At 42.0% G+C, this 21,011-nt stretch overlaps 3 protein-coding genes across 15 annotated transcripts in view; 2 read left to right on the top strand and 1 right to left on the bottom strand.

Moving 5' to 3' along the window:
* The window catches only part of LOC117602501 (uncharacterized), a 37,431-nt gene extending 23,671 nt beyond the window's left edge, over positions 1-13,760 (bottom strand). The window contains exons 1-3 of one of the 9 annotated variants that reach the window (XM_034320614.2): positions 13,609-13,760; positions 8,515-9,147; positions 3,816-4,027 (exon numbers count right to left, since the gene is read on the bottom strand). In XM_034320614.2, the coding sequence (XP_034176505.1) occupies positions 3,816-4,027; positions 8,515-8,825 (523 nt within the window). In that variant the 5' untranslated portion in view covers positions 8,826-9,147; positions 13,609-13,760. The other 8 variants (XM_034320617.2, XM_034320620.2, XM_034320621.2 and 5 more) reach the window with 8 other exon arrangements.
* The window catches only part of LOC117602503 (breast cancer anti-estrogen resistance protein 3 homolog), a 103,837-nt gene that overhangs the window by 30,154 nt on the left and 52,672 nt on the right, over positions 1-21,011 (top strand). For all 3 annotated transcript variants that reach the window (XM_034320625.2, XM_034320626.2, XM_034320630.2), the window contains exon 2: positions 1,171-1,257. In XM_034320625.2, the coding sequence (XP_034176516.2) occupies positions 1,171-1,257 (87 nt within the window). The remainder of the gene's footprint in view (positions 1-1,170; positions 1,258-21,011) is intronic.
* Positions 15,452-18,374, top strand: LOC117602514 (cytochrome b5). Of its 3 annotated transcripts, XM_034320654.2 has the most exons (3): positions 15,452-15,714; positions 15,811-15,919; positions 16,889-18,374. In XM_034320654.2, the coding sequence occupies exons 2-3, from the start codon at positions 15,891-15,893 to the stop codon at positions 17,370-17,372; spliced, it is 513 nt and encodes a 170-aa protein (XP_034176545.1). In that variant the 5' UTR covers positions 15,452-15,714; positions 15,811-15,890; the 3' UTR covers positions 17,373-18,374. The 3 variants fall into 3 exon arrangements, with proteins under 3 accessions (XP_034176545.1, XP_076548020.1, XP_034176546.1); XM_076691905.1 differs by lacking the exon at positions 15,811-15,919 and having other exon boundaries at positions 15,453-15,762; XM_034320655.2 differs by lacking the exons at positions 15,452-15,714; positions 15,811-15,919 and adding an exon at positions 16,415-16,743.

Below are 21,011 nucleotides of genomic sequence, written 5' to 3'. Positions count from 1 at the left end.
CATGGCCCTTGGAAGCGAACTTCTAAAGCACGTTTTTCTCGCATCGTGCAAGCATCCATTATTTAAACGAACCAGATCCTTGTTCGAGGGCGTAGAACATTCGTTCAATATTTATGAACCATAAGAAAAACGAGGAATTGGCCGCGAAATATTCTGCCAAGCTGTGATTTTCACGAGCGAGGCTACCCGCTAATTAATCGTCTCTTAATTAATCGAGCTTACTTCTTTTTATAGATTCATTCGAGACTCGTTGAAGATTAACGACGAATCGTTTGAAAACAGAGCAGCTCTAATTTGTGTGTAACGGTGATCGATAATTAGAGAATTATTTTATAATTAATCATCAAGCTATTGATTGGGAAAATTTCGAAAAATCTCGATGAATTACTTGCAAGTAGTTGTACTCATTCAAGATGGTTCTTTAAGTGTTGATCGACTTGTTTTCTTTAGTAAAGGGCTTGTAGGGTCGTTCGTTCCCCTCGTCTTTCTCTCGACTCGTAGCTTAGCTGATTGCGGGATAAGCTTCGCGAGAGCTCTCATGGTTTCAACGAGAGGCGATAAGGATCGTTCGTAAAAAAAAAAAATTCTAACTTTTTTTCTAACTCTGGAACGTCTAGGTCATTAGAAATCACTTTTTATCCGAATATTTTATATCACTATCAATGAAAATAGTTTTCCAAAACGGTGAACCAAGATATTTATAATCTGGTATAAATGAATGATGAAAATATTCAAGGAAATTCACTCGAGACTGGCACAATGAAAACTCGTTGCTCAAAGGGTTGAATCACTGTTGCGAGCAATGCAGTTTCATTAATTTCCAAGGCACCGTTACAAAGAAAACGTAAAACAAATCGTTCCCGTTTTACGTCGACGAGTAATCACTTTTTAATGGGAACCACACTTCTTCCATTACGTACTTCCTCCCTTCCAATTCGCTCCCTCGTGCAAACAGACGATTTTTAATTTCGCCTGTAAATTGTTATGCAAATTGAACATTTACAAGCATTCGTGTTTAACTCTACTTTCATTCTATAATCCTGCCATTAAATTTCTTTCCTCTCCTCCTTTTACAGTAATAAATTTTCCAATATTAATTTATCTTCTTATTCAAGAATTCTTTCGATTTTTCCATGGAACTGTAAATAATGGACAAATTTTTTGTTACAGGGTTGCAACGACGGGTAACATTGGGTTGGCAATTAAAGGAGTTGAAAAGGACGAAAGGTGAACAGCCAGCAGCACGGTCCAGCCATGGTAAGTGTGTAAACATAATATTTGCACGGGTTCGTTATTCTCCACGTGGTTTGCATACACATGCGCTTTCCACTTTGCACATCGATGCACTTTCAGCTAGAATTATTCTACCGCTTCTCTACCACCTCTGTAATTAACCGTCTACGTGTTGCGTGAAACAAGGAGAATTACTCCTTGCATTTTCTCTCGGCTTCATTTTCTCGTTAACACGTTTGCCTCGCGGTAGAATAAAACGAACTATGCTCTGTTTCGACAGCGATATGAAATTAGGATTTCGCATAATTCTTTCTAAGAAATCCTTCGCGTCAATTATGTCGTAAAAAGTTTGCGCTAGCTTTTTACATCGATAACGAGTCGGGAATGTTGAACACATCTTTGAGCGCGGTTAGTTAGATACTTCTTGGGTAACGATTTTATGGGGCATACATCATCGTCTACATTTCTTCCTTGACACGGGGCGCCATAAGATCGGAAAACGCGGGCAGCTGGCTCGTTCAGCTCTAAATAAAGCGCTCAAGTGCAGCCGGCGAGATGTGGAACGTAATAAAATTTATCTACACCACCGTTCTCCCTCTCGTATAACCTTCTTCTTACATTCTTCCGTTTTTTATCGCGAATTTCTTACGATATCGGGAGAAGCAATATTACGCAATATCGCGTAATAGATTTTTTAAATAATTTAAATAACTCACATCCAGCATCTAATATTCCATCAGTTCGAATAGCTTTTCAGTCGTTTCACTGCTGTTTTTAGTGAAAATTTCATATCACTTACGAATATAACTCTGATTCGTCTGGAACGAAAAGAAATTCAAGATGCTTCTATTCGCAGACATAATACAACGGCATGCTTTTGGTCGTTTTTGCGCGGCGATCCAGAACGGTTATTTTCAGTAGTCGAGATAAAGCGCAAGGTGGCCTGGGAATAATTTCATCCAACCTTTTTCAACCTTCCCAACTTTTTATTCCTCGATAACGGAACGATTTTAAGCCGATTAGCCGTCGCTCTCGGAATCGTCTGTTTTCTCCAACGAAATGAAACTTGGACACATGTCCATTTTTACCATACGGTTTGACATATTAATTCCGTCCTGATATGAACGCTCCATCCTTATCGTTTCACGTTTCTTCTCGAAATTTTCGTTCGTTCACGTATGTTGAATTTATCTTTTTCCGAATGTCGTCAGCCTTCCGTGTGCGTTCGCACGCGTGCTTACAAATCGAGGTCGTTTTCGAAACGAGCGGGCAAATAGTTCCACTCTGAGTCACGCGATTTTATCGCAAACTTAGAAGTTGCTTTATGAGGCACCGCTGGGATGCCACTTCGCGTTACTTTGTACTATTACGAATCAGATGTATACATACGATTATCGTGGTAAAAAAGAGATGAAAGGGAATCGTTCGAATCGCTCGTTTAATCCGTGGCAAGGATCGGTTGAATTTGTTTGTGGAAAAGACGACGCAGTTTCAGTTGCTCCGATCAATTATGTAGCCCTCTTTCTAGCAATTAATCGAATGACGGTGACCTTAAAACGTCGATTCACGGAACACTGTGACGTCCGCGAACGAATAGAGGATACTTTTAGCGGTTGAAATTATGGATGTCGAGATTGATCGTCACGTGACACGCACAATTCCACGACACGTGACGCTAATTAATTAGCATTCTACCGTTGATTTATTCAACCCCGTTGAATAAGTAAACCATTGTCATTTGGCTCTCCCCTTTTTGCACCCTCGTTGAATCTCCATTTCTTGTTTCGAGTATTTTAATATGCCGTAATAATGGTGCTTTTCATCATTCCCTCCTCTAATTTAATTTCTTAATTAACGAACGCTGCGTCATTCAAATTTATTATTTGTTTATTGATTATTAATCCAACGAAATGCAACGTCGGATTGAAGATAGCCGCTGTTGGCTAGAGCAGCATTTTGGCAATGTTCCCGATCTGATGCAAAAAAGGGAGCGTTCCGCTCGCAGACAGCATCGGTAATTAAAACGCGTATTAATAACTACAAGTTAAACGCAATTGAAATTAAGATCAAAGATCTGCTCGAAGTCATCGACAAGCTCGTGTAGAGATTCGAGGTAAAATTTGCGTCTGATACACGTGCCCTGTCTTCCTATCCTTTGATCTGTTCCTGACAGCTTTATTTCGCTCGTCCTCTCGTACTATGCGTCAATCTTCCATTACATCCTCGAACGATTTTGCTTTCCATCTGCTTTCGAAGCTCTTCTCGTTTTCCACCGAACAGGGGCAGGGGATTATATCTGTATTTGGTCAGACCGCGTGCCTACTTCCAAAGGTACTCATTCCTATTTTTCTCCTCTCTGTTTTTTTTTAAAGCTTAGATTTTTAGGTAGAAATTTAGAAAATATCCTCTTTATTTTATTATTATTTTTTTCTTTTTTTTTTTAAGTTCAGATTTTTAAATAGAAATTGAAAAAATATTTTGAAATTCGCTGATAATCTATGTTACACTTTGTCGTGAGAAATCTGTTTTGGAATATTTTTGTTTATATAGAAAATGTAGGGTGTATAGAAAATAAAACTCACCACTGTCCGCATAGGTCTCCGAACCGTATCCATCCTGAAGGCCGCTCGCCCACGTGCCCTCGTACCTCGCCGTGGACGTGGTCGATTGTCTGACACCGTATCGACCCTTGAATCCCTGAGTCCATTCGCCACGGTAAATCCAGCGTCCACGGGTTTCCATGCCCAGCCCGTGTCGTTTTCCATTCTGCCATTGGCCCTCGTACGCAGACCCACTGAAATCAGATATCCTTGCTGACAATCACGCGTTTTTTTCTCTTTCACCCTCTTTCCACGCGCACAGCCTTGTTAACGACTCACCCCTTAACATCGTACTTGTTGCTTCTAGCGATTCGAGATTTAAATTCCATAAACTCATCCATATAAGTTATTATAAAATTTCATGATTAGCGGATCAGGATTATCCTTCTTTGATGTTATTCGCGACTAGAGATAAAAAAGCTTAAGATTACGCTTGAAAATACTCGTTTCTCATTTCGCGCATTTCGATACGCAAGCGATCAGATTTCGCTTTTAATACGCGACCAACACGAAAGGAACTCGTTATCGAACCGCATCTGTCCTTTCAACATTTCCCCTTCTTTCTCGAATATCGACACGCTTTTCTATCAGCGATGCTGGATTTTTTTTTCTTTCTCCTAACAGATCTCTTTCGATACGAAGAAGCAATTTTTCTTTCCGACCTTTCTTTTCTCGATATTGCATCTCGCGAAGAAAGAACCCTAAGAACCGATGTACTCTTTGGTGATCTCTCGCGTATCGCAAAAGCAATGTTCGTTCCTTCGAAAAAATATCTTTCCAGCGAAATTTTCATTCTAGTTGAACCCTTTAAATATACGCATAGGTATAAAGTTACGAATAATGGAACCCATAATGGGACCAATCTATAAAGAGGAAGAAAATTTCCAATTCCAACTTTTCTGTGGTATATACTCGTCGTTCGATTGATGAATGGTAAGATAGGGTGGCAAATGATCGTCGAAAATTATTTGGCTTCGTCATTGATGAGACAGGAGATGGATTTATCGAGCATCCCTAGGAAGAGACGCGACTTGACGAAGACCTTGCTCCAGTTTAAACGGAAACGAACCAACGGAATCTCTCGGCCCAGATATACATATATACGTGGTCGCGACTAACGCAAGTTCCCCGTTTCTGAACCCTCCTCTCTCTCCTCTTCATCCTTCTTTTCCCCCTTTCTATTTTCTTTCCAACGGTATTTCCACCCTTTCCGACCGGCAAAGCGACACGCTTTGATCGCGTCGAAACGCGTCGAGAATATTAATCCCTCGTACTCGTTCGTCTATTCTCAGTTACCACCGATTACTCTCGATTGATAAACAAAGAATTATGTATATTAGCCGTTTTAATTAACTCTTTTGGATAACGAATTATCAGTTTTTCTTTTCATTCAAGTTCCTAAGTTTAATTAATATTACTTTAAAAAATGTTTATAGCAACCGACGTGATAATCGGATAATTTTATTGTTTACAAAGATTCGTTAGGAAAAACAGATGGAAAAATTCATTAGCTGCTGATCGATACACAGGGTGAAAAATGACGGCGAGTGCAAAGGCTGTTTAATATCCGGTAATTGCTGGTTGCGACTAGCGAACGAGCTCGAGCGCCGGTGAATCGTTAAATAGACGTGCGATTAGGTTGATAAGGAAGGTGGAGTAATTAACGATTCAACCGGGACGTCGAGCGGAGAGCTTCCATTCTAATTATCCCACGATTCTTTGTTATTGCAGCGAACTGGGTCTACGAATTAGCGTTTCACCTCGATTTACGGCAAATTGATTCGTTTTACCTCAAATTGTATCCCCTTTTTAAAATTATTACGTGTACCCTTATTTTTCGCAATTACTTTGGAAGATTCATAAAACTTTTCGAAGTTTTCTCAGTATTAATTACGGATAAGTCGGGTAGAAATTTTCCATAAAACTCGCGTAGTCGGTTCATATTTGTTGTCTATTTTCGAGACAGAATCGATTGAATTGCAAGAGAAATAAGGTCAGCATGATCGTATCTCCGGATGATTAATCAGACATAGAGAGCCTGATTAATCAGCGTTTCATTAGCAAAATGTGAAACCTAAAATTTACAACTCTTAATGAAATCTGACGCACGTAATAGTTTTATTCAAACTTCAAAAAAATAAATGTCCAATCGATTAAATGGAACATTGGTACGAGAATAGAATATTAGATGTGTAATTAAGATAATTGATCGAGAAGTTTATTTGTGAATGAGGTTACAGAATGTCTTTCAAATGCAAAAACCGATTAACACAAAATTCGTTTGTTCTTTTATCGTGTCTTAATTAGTAAGTCGTTGGCTGTGCGTGACTTTGGTCACGATAAATATCGAATCCACGATACATTTTCCACGACACTTTTCTATCACGTGCCACTATGGAATCCTCGGCGTGTTCTCGTAATTGCTACACGCCTGGTTAATGTCGTCGCTTAATCGATACGCACAGGACGCACGAGAGCCTTTTCTCTATCGTTGAATTTTATAGGGGTTAAGAATGTTCTAATTTTACCAGGATCAAGATATTCGAAAATAAAATACAAAAACAGAAATTGGACTGTTACTTATCAAAGGAGGGTTCTTCTTTCCTTTTCTTTTTAATTTCAAATTAAGTTCAATGTTATTAGATAATTTGATTTATTTTCTACAGAAAAATTGAATCAATCCAAAGTTATCAAAAATGAATAATTTATCAAAAATTAACGCAAGTGGTGGTCTGCCACGGATCTATAATAGCAAGGGGCCTGTTCTCGCGCATCGTCAGTCTCCTCGTCGACGCCGAGGGGGAAGGGTTGGATCTCGGGACATTACCATTTTTCCCGGGGAAGCCTGATTTGATCACGAATGCACATATAATCTAAATTTATATCGAAAGTTTGTAGTACAAGGCTCGTGTACACGAACAAATCAGATATTCGAGGTACGCAGATATTTCGGATAGCTCAGGTGTCCCAATAATTGTCGTTTGACAATGTGGGCGTATACTTGAAACGATTCGAAGCATCGGTTGTATACACGCGACCTATTATTCGACTATTCGAGCCTCGAATCGTCGAATTTCTAACGTGGGAAGCGTTATTTACGAGGCAACGAATTCGGGTTACACCGCGACACAACATTCGTACGAAACGAAATCTAAATATAGTAATGTCGAATTCGCGGTTATATTTTCTTCTTTCCCTTTCTTTTTCTTTCTCTTTCGGGAGGGTGGGCTAATCCCTCGGTCCCATTGATGAACACTGGCGCGGGCTAAAAATACATAAAAATGTGGGTCAATTTTTCGTTGTACGGTCGAAAGGCGGTTGGTGACGGCCGATGTTAATAACAATTATATTTACGGTCTCTCTCGTTGCAACGGACTATTTAAAGACGCGTGACAGAATTTCTTCCGGAACGATCGACGGATCAAATATAGTCGCGTTACGCGCGCTTTTTCGTAGAAAGAAATCGTCGAACGCGTCGAGACTATTTCGATTTGACTGCGCGGAAAACGTTCTATTTCGAGTCAATTCATTTGATTTTCCTTGATAAACAAACTATTAAAGAAGCAACAAGTCATTTTTATAAAAAAATGATTTTTCCAGACTGTCTATAGTTTTAGCGTAGTGATTAAGGTTTCAGGAGGGTGAAAGGTGGCCTGGAACGTAGTAATTTTATTCTATCAGTAAAAGCCGCCATTAACGGCGTCAATTCGTGATGAACGGGAAACCTTGACACGTATCTCTCGGTATATACCTGCGGCCGGCCGGGAATCTCCCGATCCCGAAAGTGGGTCACCGAGTGCAAGGACAACAAGTCCAGGTCACTGGGAACTGAGCGGTTAGGAGGAGCTAGTTCACGGACGCGCTAGACAATTATTTCCCCGAATTTCACCAGGATTCCCTATCTCTTAACCGGTCATCCTGACGCTGAATATGTAATCCCCTGACCTGTTTACAATTTTCCATTATCCGATGATATTCATCGGTTTCGAAAAACGACGAAATTTTCTATCAATCAACATGGAAATTCAAAGTATTTCATTTGGATGATTTTTAGAAACATTAAGCTGCTATGAAATTAATTTCATTGTAAAGGGTTGCATCCACTTTTCGGCTAAATCGTTGGTAATATACGGGGATGATTGTATATTTGATATTTTCTCTATCGAAAGGTATTCTCCGAGTTGGAAACACTTTCGTTAATTAAATTTAAAGATCGATGTCGATATAGAGCGTGTCGCTAACGAAACACGGTTTATCTGGTCTGGAAATGTACAATTTATACGGAAGTCGAGGTGAACCGAGATGGTATTCAGCAAACCAGTCAAAATGATTGCTTTCAAGTTTCTAATTTTAAATTATAAATTTTATCAAGCTATTTTTGTTGGAATATATGTTGGCTATTGTTGAGATTCTACATTATTTTCAAATTAAAAATAAGCGTGCACGAAACGTCGGCAGTTCTAGCGTTAAACGATGGAACACGGTACGGAGAGAAAAAAATTGAAGCAAGATACTCTTTGAAATATCTCTTAACACGTTCACCTCTTCGTCCACGTTGTACGCGATGGAAAATCGATTTTCAAAGAGAGAAAATCCACGCACGGGGTCGAAGAGCGACGATCGCGTTTGGAGGCGTGCCAGAAAATGAATAAGGAACCGAAGGAACAGATCGTGATCTCACCTAGGCCAGGTGTAGACACCGGAGACCTCGAATCCATAGTGCCAGCTACCGGAGTAGGCACCTTGGCCCTTGGGTCCGGTGCAAACGCCGTGTCCGTGCGCTTTTCCATCTTCCCAACCGCCGCAGTAGGTGCCGCCATCGTCGAAATCGAATCTGCCGCCGTTAACCTGGGCACGATTGGACACCGTCGTGGTGGTACCTGTCGCTCCAGGTTGGGCCGAACCGATGCCACCTGTTTGAGGCAATTGGGCACCACCTGCCACCCCGTTCGGTGCCCCGGACTGTTGGCCAGACTGTGGCTGTTGCTGCATCTCTTCTCACCGCCTCTCGTCTCTTCCACCTCCTTCTTTTCATCCACCACCTCCTTCTACCTCTCGTTCTTTCCCCACCACGTGTCTCCTAATCTTCGTCCTTTTCTTCTTCTTCCTCGTGTTCGTGGTAGTCGTCGTCGTTGTCGTTGTCGTCGTTGTCGTCGTCGTCGGCGTCTTCGTCTTGGTCGTGGTCGTTATCGTGGACGTTATCGTGCCCGCCGGTTAGCAACGATCGCACAACCGTCCCTTTGGACGTTGATCCATCATCCTTCCTGTTCGTCTCCACGTTTCTTCTTCTCTCACGCGTTTCACCAACGGATCTCTGCAAGATCACCGAAGAAAAACCACCGTTCACCCCGTGTGACGAAAACCGCGTTTTTCACGTTCACCGAGACACCGCGCACCTTTACGATCGTCGAGACTCGAGCATCGTCGTTCGGTTCGAATTTGTCAAGATTCTTTTTTATATTTTTATTTTTTGGTATTTTCTTCCCTTTGTTATCGCTTGTGTACGATCTATAAATACGATGTTTCGGTGCTAAAGCATTCGGCTAGATCAGAAATGCTCTAAGATTCGACACGGGTTAATTTTAGTCGCGGTTGCTCGGACGGCATACGAGGAGCGGAGATGCGAAACGACGACGACGTCGAGGCTCGAGTCTGCTGTCCGTTCGTAGGGGATCGCAGCCGCGAGAAGGGTGATCGTCGAGCGGAGTTCGCGTGGCCTTGAAACGCACTGGGACACGCGGGATCGATCCACCCGTTGGGAATTTCAACCCTCTGCGAGCCACCTCTTTCCTCTTTTATTTTCTCACTCTCTTTCTCTCTCTCTACTCCTAACACGTTCTTCTATGACCCTACTTCACTTCCTCTTTCTGCCTCACCACCGCGATGATCACCGCGGTCGATCGTCCTGATCCTGACACTCGCACTCGCACTGTTCACTGGAGTCATGAAACGCGGATAGGGGTGGGGGGATCAGGGGATGCGGGGGTTCGATTAATCGGTTCGATCAGTGGCGCGTAGGAAATTGGACGCACGACGAACGGCAGAGAGGATCAGCACACTGTCGGAGATGGGCGCGAGTATCGGTCCGCGGCCGTTCGACGTCCGCCTCGATGCCAGAAGAGGACGCGAGCGGGTTTTTCGTCGAACTTGTCGAAACTCGACGGGCCAGCAGCCGCGGTTTCGCCGTCCGTCTGACGCCGTTACGCAACGCTTCTATAAGCATCCGTGATCCGCTCGGAATGTGGCCCTCTCTTTCTCACTCTTTTCACTCGTCGTTTCTCCCCCTCTTCGTCTAACCCTATCTCTGATTCTCGATGGCTGCTTGTGAGCTTGTTCCGCGCTCGACCAGTCGGCGAAAAGCTGGTCGGTGAACAAGCTGCCTCGATAATCGTCTAGGTCGGCCCGTTCCCCCGACGATGGTGGTTCGGCGTCCACGCAGCGTACGCGGCTCGTAGCAGCATCCTCACTGCCGTTTCCCTGATCCTCCTACGTGCGAAACGGCGACCAGTGTGAATCAGCCCTCGCCTCCTCTTCCTACATGCGGCGGCGGCGGCGGCGGCGGCGGACTCTTGTCGGTCTTAAAATATTCACTAGACTTCGCGAAAGAGTTTCGCGAAGCTGGCCGCTACGGCTGGGAAATATATAGAACGATTCCTCTGATACGGTTGGCTGACCTCGCCGCCACACCATCTACGCCCGCAAGAAATGACCTCGTGGCCAACTGGTGAACGACAATGAAAGAAGATCTCTAACCGAACGTACCGGACACGTACGGATCGACGAAGTGGCTAGATCGACGCGTGCTCGTCATGATCATCGAGAAAGGTGGCAATGCTAGGCCTCGGTGAATCTGTTCGCACTAACTCGAATCACTCACTCACTGGGACAGAAGAGTAACGTATGTCCGCTCTAGCGTGGCTAGAGCGGTGCTCGCGCTAACGCTCGAGCTCTAGCCTCGAGGTTCTCGGCTAGCTGGCTAGCAGCTTCTATTTTTACCATGGGGTGGCGAATTGTTCCCCACGCCGAGGTACCGGCCCACGAGGAGGCAGCTCGAGCGGACAGCTCGAGAGGTTCGCCAATGCGACCGGGTTCAAAACGTTTATAAATAGGAGGAGTTCTCGCGCCGAGCGCGCCGAAAATCGGCGACCATTTGCCGGAATACGGATTCGGACGCGGCTTCTGACGTTCACGCGGCTTTCTATCGCGAGATCATCACCTACCGAGAATATCGACCTTCGGAAAACTCTATTAACCAATGGATCATCCGTGAATGATCTCGGTTCGATATACGACGTTCTACTATAAAATTAATAACCACTGTATTTATTCTGCCCATTCATCTGTCATTCATAGCTTTCAATTCGATTTCGATATCTCCTACTTAACTCTTCTATCTTTTCGTACCGTACTTATCGAACGAGTGATTTTCACTCGACAGCTCCTCGTACTGTTGATTTTGAAAAAAGTGAACTATCATCGAGCCGCAACGGGCCACGAATGTTTCTTCTCCAAGTCCATCAAAACAAGTAGCAGATAAATAATTGATCAAGTTTCAGCCGATCGATTTCTGACTTGTATCACTCGCGGCTATAGACGCACAACGTCCATAGGGTTGCATTTTTGATGCTGCACCGCGATATCGGTCAGTTACTTTTTCCCCCTCGCGATATAAACTAGGTGCCCCGTTGCATTTATTAACGCGCATTCGATTCAGCTCGACGAAACGTCCGTGTCAACGATCCGTCCACGAAATAAAAAAAAAGGAGCATCTGATTTTTCTGCGTCGAGGATAGAAGGTTGAGAAACGTGAGCGGTGCGATGGAAACGAGGCGTCGAGTCGCTCGTTCTCCTTGGACGTTTTTATATAACAGAAATCAATTAATCGATCATCCGATATCGTGGGCACGCAACCACGAGAAATAATCACGCGTTCCCTTCCCCGACGATCCACGACGGCTGAAAAAGAAAGAGGCTACAAAGCGCCGCGGTACACCCTCATTATTAAAATAACTCGCCGCGAGGACGCTTGCGAACGATCCAAAGCATAACGTTCGCTTCCCGAAAAAACAATTCCTTCGTCACGTTCGAACGTTTGCTTGAACGAAATTATTCGTTGCCTAGAACGAACCTCGCGACCGACCTCGTTTCACCGCTGATTCTTGCACCTGCGAGCCTCCTCGCGAATCGCACCCCGATTTTAACGATACATCGTCACCGAGAATTACGGACGAGCTACTCGAGCTACCAAAGGGCGTTTACGAAGTCAAGATTCGCTAAATTACTCTGCAAACATGAGAAATGATGGACACAAGAGCGAGAGGACTATTGCGCCCCGCACTCCCTTTATACTCTACCCTCTTCACGGTACACATAGCAGTCTCGTGCAATTTTGATTTTCTTTAATTATCTATCCAGATTTTTTTTTTTATTGCGAAAACAGAAGGTTTTATGTTAGGATCATCCTAGATTCTCCAGAGGTGCTATTCAATCCCTATTTAAAATAGTTTCAAAGATTATCCTATTAATTGCCTGATTTTTCATTCAAGAGATAGTCATTTTATTTCCGTGTATGTGTATGGGTAAGAAAATATTGTCGCAATCAAGTGTCAGCGACACTGGATCACGCGGGAACGTTTCGTGTCGAGATAACGGGGTGCTAATATTCCTGCAAAGTCTTAGAGGGATTGTTTCATGACTGACGATATTTAAAACACCCGACGATTAGCATTTTTACTGGAACGTTTAAATTACTTTCACTGAGTCATGGAAAAGAGTTAGGCGAAAGGGGTATTTAAAAATATTGCGCAACGCAGGGGTGATTTACAATCATAACGATGTAGATATAAAAACGTCTGGTGATGTGGGAAACGTTAATGGGACAGTGTAGTTCCACGTGTGATGCACGGTATCCCTTACGAGGATACATAAATCTGTCCCTAATGAAACTGGCAGACTTCCTCTAAACTGAACGTCAAGATTATATCACGATTGGTAGAAAAATTCCATGGTCCAACGTTGAAGTTGTTAAAGAAAACGGTCGTGTAACTCACGACCCAAAAATACTTGGTAAAAATCACGGGGCGCAGCTGCAGGCATCACGAAAGAAAACACACGCATACACGCATACGGAAATAGAGCAAGAGCAGGATTCTAGAGCAGAAGCTGCGCTGGTGTGTCATCGGGGAAAGAGAAAGTTATCGGGTGAGAGAAAGGTTGCTTCGTCTCCGCGATATCTGGTAATGCTTGCGAACAGGAAGTTTTTCTAGGGCAGTTTGCAGAGAGAAATGGAGCTGACTAGAGCACTGGCGATTAGAGGCTGTGGGGCTCGCACTTCCGGTCGATCGATCCGCGCGCACCGCCACCGACACGTGCGACTCACCCGACGAATATACGTGTCGCGCACTGTCTGTTACGCACTGTTCGAGACGATACACGCTGCGTTTTTCCGCGCACACGTGCGTCCAGACGACACTTGTCACCTCTCTATCGCAGCTGCGCCACGCCACACAGCACCACTCGTACACACGATTCCCTGATATCTCCACTCATCCACATGCACGTTCGTCGATACTGCACACCCAGAAGCTGTGCTTCACGATTTGATAACCAGGACGACGACGCGTACCGTGGCGTTGTATCGCGTCTCGACGCTCCGGCATCGAGGAGCCACCGTGGACGCGTCGATCGCGTTTTCCTTCCTCTCGTTTCTACCTCGACACAACCTTATTTATGCCACACTGCTCCTTCCCGACGATCGTGTTTCCGGATAATATACCTGCACGATTATTCGAAATTTCCTATTTTTTTGATATTTCAAGATTTTCTTTCGACGATGATACTTGGAGCTCTTGCGTCGTCGACGTACACGCACCGTGAATACGGGAACGTGCGTCAGGGTGGTGGCATGATTGCGACTATCCACCTAGTCGCGAGTCGTCGTCGGCGCTGCCCTCGACGCCGTACGACGCCGTGCGACGCCGGCGTCGTGGCGCCTCGAGTAGAACGCTCTCTAGGACACATGCGCTGCTCGATACCGAGGGCCGCGATTCGCTGGACCACGCTAAACGCCTTGGGCGGCATTCGCTCGAGTGATCGGTGTCGAGACGCATCTTGGATAAACTTTTTTTTTTTAAGTTTGATGATTCGTTTCAGAATTTCGATTTGGAATTGATTATTCTTTCCAACATCCTTTTATGATACTATTTTTTATTTTAGTAGAAGAGGTGCCTGAAAGTAGATATACTTCCTTGGATTGGAAGATGAATTGATAATTTAGTATAAAATCAGTATTTTTATTAATTACTACCCTCGGCCACGTTGCTCTCTCTCTTGGAATGATTCAACGGAGGGTGCAAAGGGTTAATTTGTAAATTAAATTACGAAAAGTTTAATACAATCAGACAATGTTACTTTTCATCTTCCAACCACTTGACAAAATTGCAAACAGGATTATATTGGAACGGGAAACGAGCTCCTCCACAAGGATCGTGCAATTTTCCAAAATGAAAAATTAGTTTTCCCGAGATAGTGAACCGAGTCCAAGTTTCGCCATCGAACTTTCTTCCTGAAAACTTCTAGCGCTGCCAAAGTTGCAGGAGCTGAAGTATTCAGCAAGTCGTTAGAAACTTTTCGTTAGTTTCTCGTTGCGATACACCGTGATCCAATGAAATTCAACCGCCGGAGAAATGCTCGTTGCACGTATACAAACAGGGAGGTAGAACAGAGGAGAAGGTAAAATGCATTTGTATGCGCTTTAGTTCGCTTATGTAGTAGGTATTATATTTCGAGTGGAGGGTAGAATGCGCGGAAAATCGAAGGCAACCATTTTTGTACATAATATAATACGCCTGGTAGAACTCGAAACAAACCGCTCACGAGCTTGTTCATCCTCTTTGCGAACATAATACGTCGAATCAACACCCCGGATTCCCCTCTTTATATAATCAATCATTTCCAATATTACATAAAAAAAGAACCGATGTCACGATCAGACTGGCTACCCTTCGATCATTATTCAGTATTCTATTTTATATTCAAGCACTTTTCTTCTCGATAAAAATGCAAATAATTTTGATAAATGGTAACTAATTAATATTCATTTCAAAGACATCCCCGTGTCTTTTTTCTAATTTGAAATGTTACATCTGGTGCGCGTTTTGGAAACAGTACCACCATCGCCATCTAACAGCGAGCAGATAAACAGAAAATTGCCTTCTTTTTATAAATAAACCGCTTGCTGGCAAAGCGACAATTCGCTGCTATGCGTGATTTCTTCTGTATCGATAGATAATCAGATGTCGACGTTTAAATGCAGAATAAAATATTCATCGATACTGCAGGTACGAAAAATCATTTTGCAATCGCGTTCGCAATTTTCAAACGCGTATCTATCGCGTAACACGACACATCTGATTTTGTTTTCTTGGCTGAAATTTGTATCTCTTTAAAAATGAATAATTTTAAGGGTGAATAAACTATTTGTTTGCGAACATTGATCAAACGATTCTATCGTATACGTCAGAACAGATATCGGTATTATGAAATCAATAATGCGATTCCCATCATTGCAAATGTTTCCTTTAACCTCTAGATTCGTTGTTACGCAATTGGAGAACCCGTGAGTGTTGTAGAACAAGCACGAAAGAGTACGCGGATCGTTTCATTTCGTAAGATCGTTAGAAGCGTGCACATTAGAAGATTCAAGGATACAAACAGTTCGCAGTATCTTTTATTGTTTATATCATGAAACTTTCAATAAAATCGTTGCTTGGATAAAGATGCAAACGCGAATCAAGAGACAGTGTCAATTCACTTGACGCATTGAACGTGATATTTTGGTGAATAATAATCGTTGAAACGTTTGAAGCAATAGGAAACATATGTGAGCACCTAAGACTGCACTGAAATTGCATGTGCAAGCAGGGAACAGGTATGCATCGGGTTTCAACCGGTAATAGAATTATTTTCCTATTTGTAGTGGGGAATCGATCTCTTGACAACGTTCAGTATGAAGCGCGATGTCCCTTTGATAAGAAGGCAGCTCGAGGGCCAAGGGAAATGGAGAAAAATGACGAGGAACAACGAAAGTAAATCATTGTTATCGAATTTAGTGAGTTTCGGTTAAGCTTGATCAAAAATTCAGGCAAATTGGATGATTTTGTGATATCGTTTTTCATCGATGGAGAAGGTTCGAATACGTGTCATTTTTGTGTTCCTTATCTTAATTCTTCAATATTCCTATATTTTATTCAGAAGTCGACGTTTTCATATTTATATATTTCATCTATTAAACGTCTTTTACTATCAGTACAAAGATTAGTCTATCATCAGCGTCAGTGTCATCACGTATTTCATCAGCAAAATCTTTTCTATATCTTCTATTATTTCTTCCGTCTGCTTCGTATGATGTAACTTCACTGATTACTCATTAATTTACTTGTTTCTAGATAGGAATCCCAGTATGATGTAAGCAATAAATATTTACCATTTTTAAATGATAATTTTTGAAATTTTCAAATCACAATATTTTCACTTTTCGTTTTCGCTTTTACTCTATTTAATCAATTATAGAATTCAGTTTTCATTGTCTATGGGTCTTGGTTCATTTGTTACTAATTTATATAAAATCATGGTCTTTCGTAACACTTTCTGATAAAAAAGAAACCAAGGTCAAAAAACCTCGGGTTCTCGTAAAATTCATCGCTATTTGTTGTCAGCAAAAAAAAAAAAAACACAAACCGATAACCTCCAACCTGACGAAACTTCTGAATTTCATACTGATCGTAAAGAGAGTGTAAAACTGGACGCAGCTCGAACGACATGTGTCTCGTCTCTTCTCCATCGCTCCTCATCGAAACGGACCTTTCTGACGAGTCGAATTCGCGTAGAATTCTGTACTAGTAATTTAACGGTAATTTAGCCAAGTTAACCGACGAAACTGACCGGTACCTCGAACCACTGTACTTTCAAGGAATTTCTTCCTAAAACTAATGATTCCTGAGATATTGATCATCAGTCGTACGCGATCAGAGCCGAACACCTCTGTCTCCTTTCAGAACAAACGAAAGCATGGATCTCTTGAGTCTCACATTTCGGTCCCTCGAATTGAGGGACACCACGAGTCAACAAGAGGACTTCCTCGATTTGGATCAAGGAAACACGGTGGAACTCGAGGAGACCGTGACGGAATCTCGACGAAGATCGTGGCAGAACAAAGAGGAACAGCGACGTACGAGCAGAGACGAACAGAAGTTGTTGAAGATCATCAACTTGGACGAAGTCGCTTGGCACGACACTGCCGACAATTGTTGGATCGTCGTTCATGATTTCGTGTACGATTGCACGGATTTCCTGAAGAATCATCCGGGTGGATCGGACGTTGTCCTCGAGTACGCTGGCAGGGATGCGACTTTGGCTTTCATAGGCACTGGACACTCTAGCGCTGCTAGACTCAGCCTGGAAAGGTATCTGATCGGTGAACTTCCGCCGGAAGAGAGGATCTTCCGCGTACCGAATGGTGTCAAGATCGTTGAATTTTAATACGTTCGTCGTGTGCCGCAGAATATAACCTTAGACCATCTAACTCGCGGTATCGCGTGGTAGGCACTTAAGAGTTAAACGAGGTAAACGAGGACTGATTCTTTTTTTGAACATTAATCGAGAGTGTTTTGGGTTTTGCCTGGACTTGGTGTAACGTAGTGTCATCGTAGTGTTTTCATAATTTATACTTTGATTGTTGAAAGACACTTTGAGATATAGTATCTGAATTTTGTAGGAATTTTCTCAATATTTGGTGGATAGATAATGAGAAAGATTGAAGTTCAAGCCAACGGATCTGATTCCGTGTCACTGCCGTCCCTTCGCAATTACATATCACAACTGTGCATATATGTTAATTATAAGTTAGACCTTTGATGTATATACACGTTCACGAAAATGGAATGCTAGGTACAAAATGGCTACATTTACAAAAGAATGACCACGATCGGTGGCAGCTAGTTTTGTAAACGAAGCGTGCAATTTATACTTTGTTTAATTATCAACCAGGAGGATTTTAATTTGCAATTTCGTTGTCGGACGATTAGGAAAGCCTAATTGTCTGAGCCATGCCCTCGTTTGATCAACAAATGGAATTTCATTGATATGCGCTAAGCGTTGAACATTTCAGCAATCGAGAGACGCGTCCACGTGCAATAAGTAGCTTTAATCAGGCTCGCGTAACGCCGATATACGAGGAATAAACGACGAAAAAAAATGACGTTCGATCGTTGCGAAATACGGTGAGATTGTGAATATAAATTGCATATAAATTTTTCAAACTCGATCGATATTTGTTTTTCAAGTTGTAATTTTAAGATACAACTACGTCAAAATATGCACATGTAGCTCGATTGAAAAAAAAAAATAGAGTTGACCTTTAAATCTCCAAGGATCCTCCACCTATGAACAAATAATTACCGCCTTGTTACGACCTGCTCGATGCCGAAAAAGTTTTCTGAATAAAAATATCATTTTTTTTTTTTTTTCGGTCGAGTAAGTTAATCGAACTATCGTGAATTAGCAACATCTATTTATTTTTTTTTATTTTCAGTCAAGCATTCTCGCGTTTGGCGTTGCAAATAGGTTATAAAGTTAAAATGGTGTTAATGAGCACAGGTATATTGAATGCGTCGAGTTTCCTGGATACTCTATGATACTCGAGAATTTTGAGAACGACTTTTCGAGAGCACGGTCCCAATTGAATCAACGTGTTACACGAGAAACTGTCTGGTCTATTGCTAGAGGTGTTTCATTCTTTAATTAGACACCGTGAAATTAGATACGTTCAGTGTGTCTGCGGTTGCGGACTGAGGTATTTAAGTCACGCCCTCGCGATCATTTTACACCGTTTCATCTGTTCGCATCTTTCTACTCGAGATTTCGAATAATTATGATGATTATAATAAACTGCACACGCGTGTCAATTTTTACCTTACCTTTGCAATTTGTAGATAAAGAAGTTTTGCGCATCATAGAATGAATTCTAAACTTCGTTAAACTATTTTGAGAAACATTAATAATATTTTGGAAAAACAAAAGAAATGAATTTCACCTCGAACGATTAATAATTCAAGAACGAAGGAAACAACAGGAATAAATAATAACACGTTTCTTTTTTCTTTACACCGGTACATTATATTTCTTGGTCCTCTAAACATTCATAATATACACAACATACAATACGACATAGCGGTTCAGCTTTTAGTTCCTCGTTAATGCGGTACCGATAGAACATTATTAATTAATTTTCTCCGGGCTGCTTGTTCTTCTGTCTGTTTCAATTTCTTTTTACCTTTAATTATCCGTAACGTGTCATTGCGCTCGACGCCAGGAGAAAGACGTAAACGACACTCATGGAAAATGAATAACACGAGACACACACCGTGATTGAGAAAAATATTTCTATATCGTAGCAATGCATCTACGGAGATATCGTTTTAATTTTTATTCCCTTCGCAACGCTACGTTTTTTCTTTCATTTATAAAGCAGGCCTGAACAATTCATGTACTTCAGGGAGGGAGGTGTAGAGACCATTTAGTTTCTTTTTTAGACGTTCAACTTCAACTCGTTACATTTTATCGTTTCTTGCCCGGGAAATGCCCAGGGCGGGGAAACAATTGCTCTGTGGAAACTTCGTTCAAGAGCATCAAAAAATTCAAATCATTTTTCGAGTCTGAAAGAATTTTATTGTTACCCAAAAACGAAGTTCAGCCAAATATTCGTTCCACCGTGATACATATCTGTTACGTTAAAATGTTAAATTCCAACGTAAACAATCGATCACATTCGTTTGCAAATAATCATAATCGTGACGACTTCACGTTGTGCTGATAAACGTTCCCACGGTGCAGCATTTTGGAAAATCGTAAACAACCGGTTGTACCGTTGCACACGATCGACAAAAAAGAGAGTAAGAATATCGTGTGACGAATGGCGAAAATCATTCTCCTGTTTTGCAACGGAACGAGTCAATAAGATAACCTTTGTTAACGAACACTGTTGATTCTACAATCTAAACAAATCGACTTTACCAAAGCTTTGATAAAAACGCACCTTCTCGCCTTCTGATTAAAAAACAAGCAAGTTTTATTACACGAAATTTAAATTTTACTAATGATTAATATTGGTTTTCGGCGATCCACACGTAACAAGAGCCACGAATGATTAAAATTCATTGTTCCTTCGCAAATTCTAGGTTCCATCTCTTTGTCTATCGTTACGGTGGTTGCTTTTCTTTCATTCTTATTACCATTCTGTCGGATCGACAGGTGTGCGCTTCGACATACACGGGACGATGACAATCGTTATATACAGTAATGATTAACGTTTCACGTGTTCTTAACGATTATCATAGCACATCCGCCTCGAATCGTTCTATTAATTCGCCATTCACACAAAAATGCTGTCATTAAATTCAATTAAAAATTTTACTTTTCTAAGGGTCTGTTCTCAACGAAGCTGTTGCTCAAACAAATCGATCGAAGCGTTGCTTAATTAACGGGAGTAGTGTGAAAGAATTTTTGGCGATCCCAGCTCGCGAAGATTGAGCATTCCGATTAGAGGAATCTAATAACAGCATTCGAGTATTTGCAACGTTCATCATCGAGGCGGAACAGCTTTAACGAAGAAGAACAGAGTGCTCGCACTCGAAAATGGGAAACTTTTGAGTCTAATTACACTTAGAAATCGGAACGCAGTTCTACGGAGCGTGTCAACCTGCTACGCTCTACGCTTTTAACATGCCTGTTGGTTTTTTTTTTCTGTTTGTACCTCTTTACAACATCAACATTTACGCGCTACTTACTGTTTTTTTTCATTTTTTCTCTTTTTTTTTCCTTTTTGTATTTCGCTAGGACAGGCTAGATTCGTAGGGTCGAAATCGCCTAGAGCGTCGACCATACTTAATTACAGTGTCTTCCTATGCGCTAATACGGTACGTCGAGTGGCTCGATCGTTTCACACGGTTAATTGCTGTAATTACGACGAGAATTACGATTACGGTTATGGAGCTATTAACCCTTTCGCTGCGTCGCATGCTTTAGCTGAAAATTGTCCGTTGTCTGCGAAACGTATCGCTGTAAAACAATCAAGGGGTATATTATCTGATTTTTATTTTGACAAATGAAAGTTTTTATCTG

Source organism: Osmia lignaria, chromosome 13 (genome assembly GCF_051020975.1).
Source record: "Osmia lignaria lignaria isolate PbOS001 chromosome 13, iyOsmLign1, whole genome shotgun sequence".
Lineage (NCBI taxonomy): Eukaryota > Metazoa > Arthropoda > Insecta > Hymenoptera > Megachilidae > Osmia > Osmia lignaria.
The sequence above is the reverse complement of the archived record's forward strand: the minus strand, read 5'-3'. Positions and strand labels throughout refer to the sequence as shown.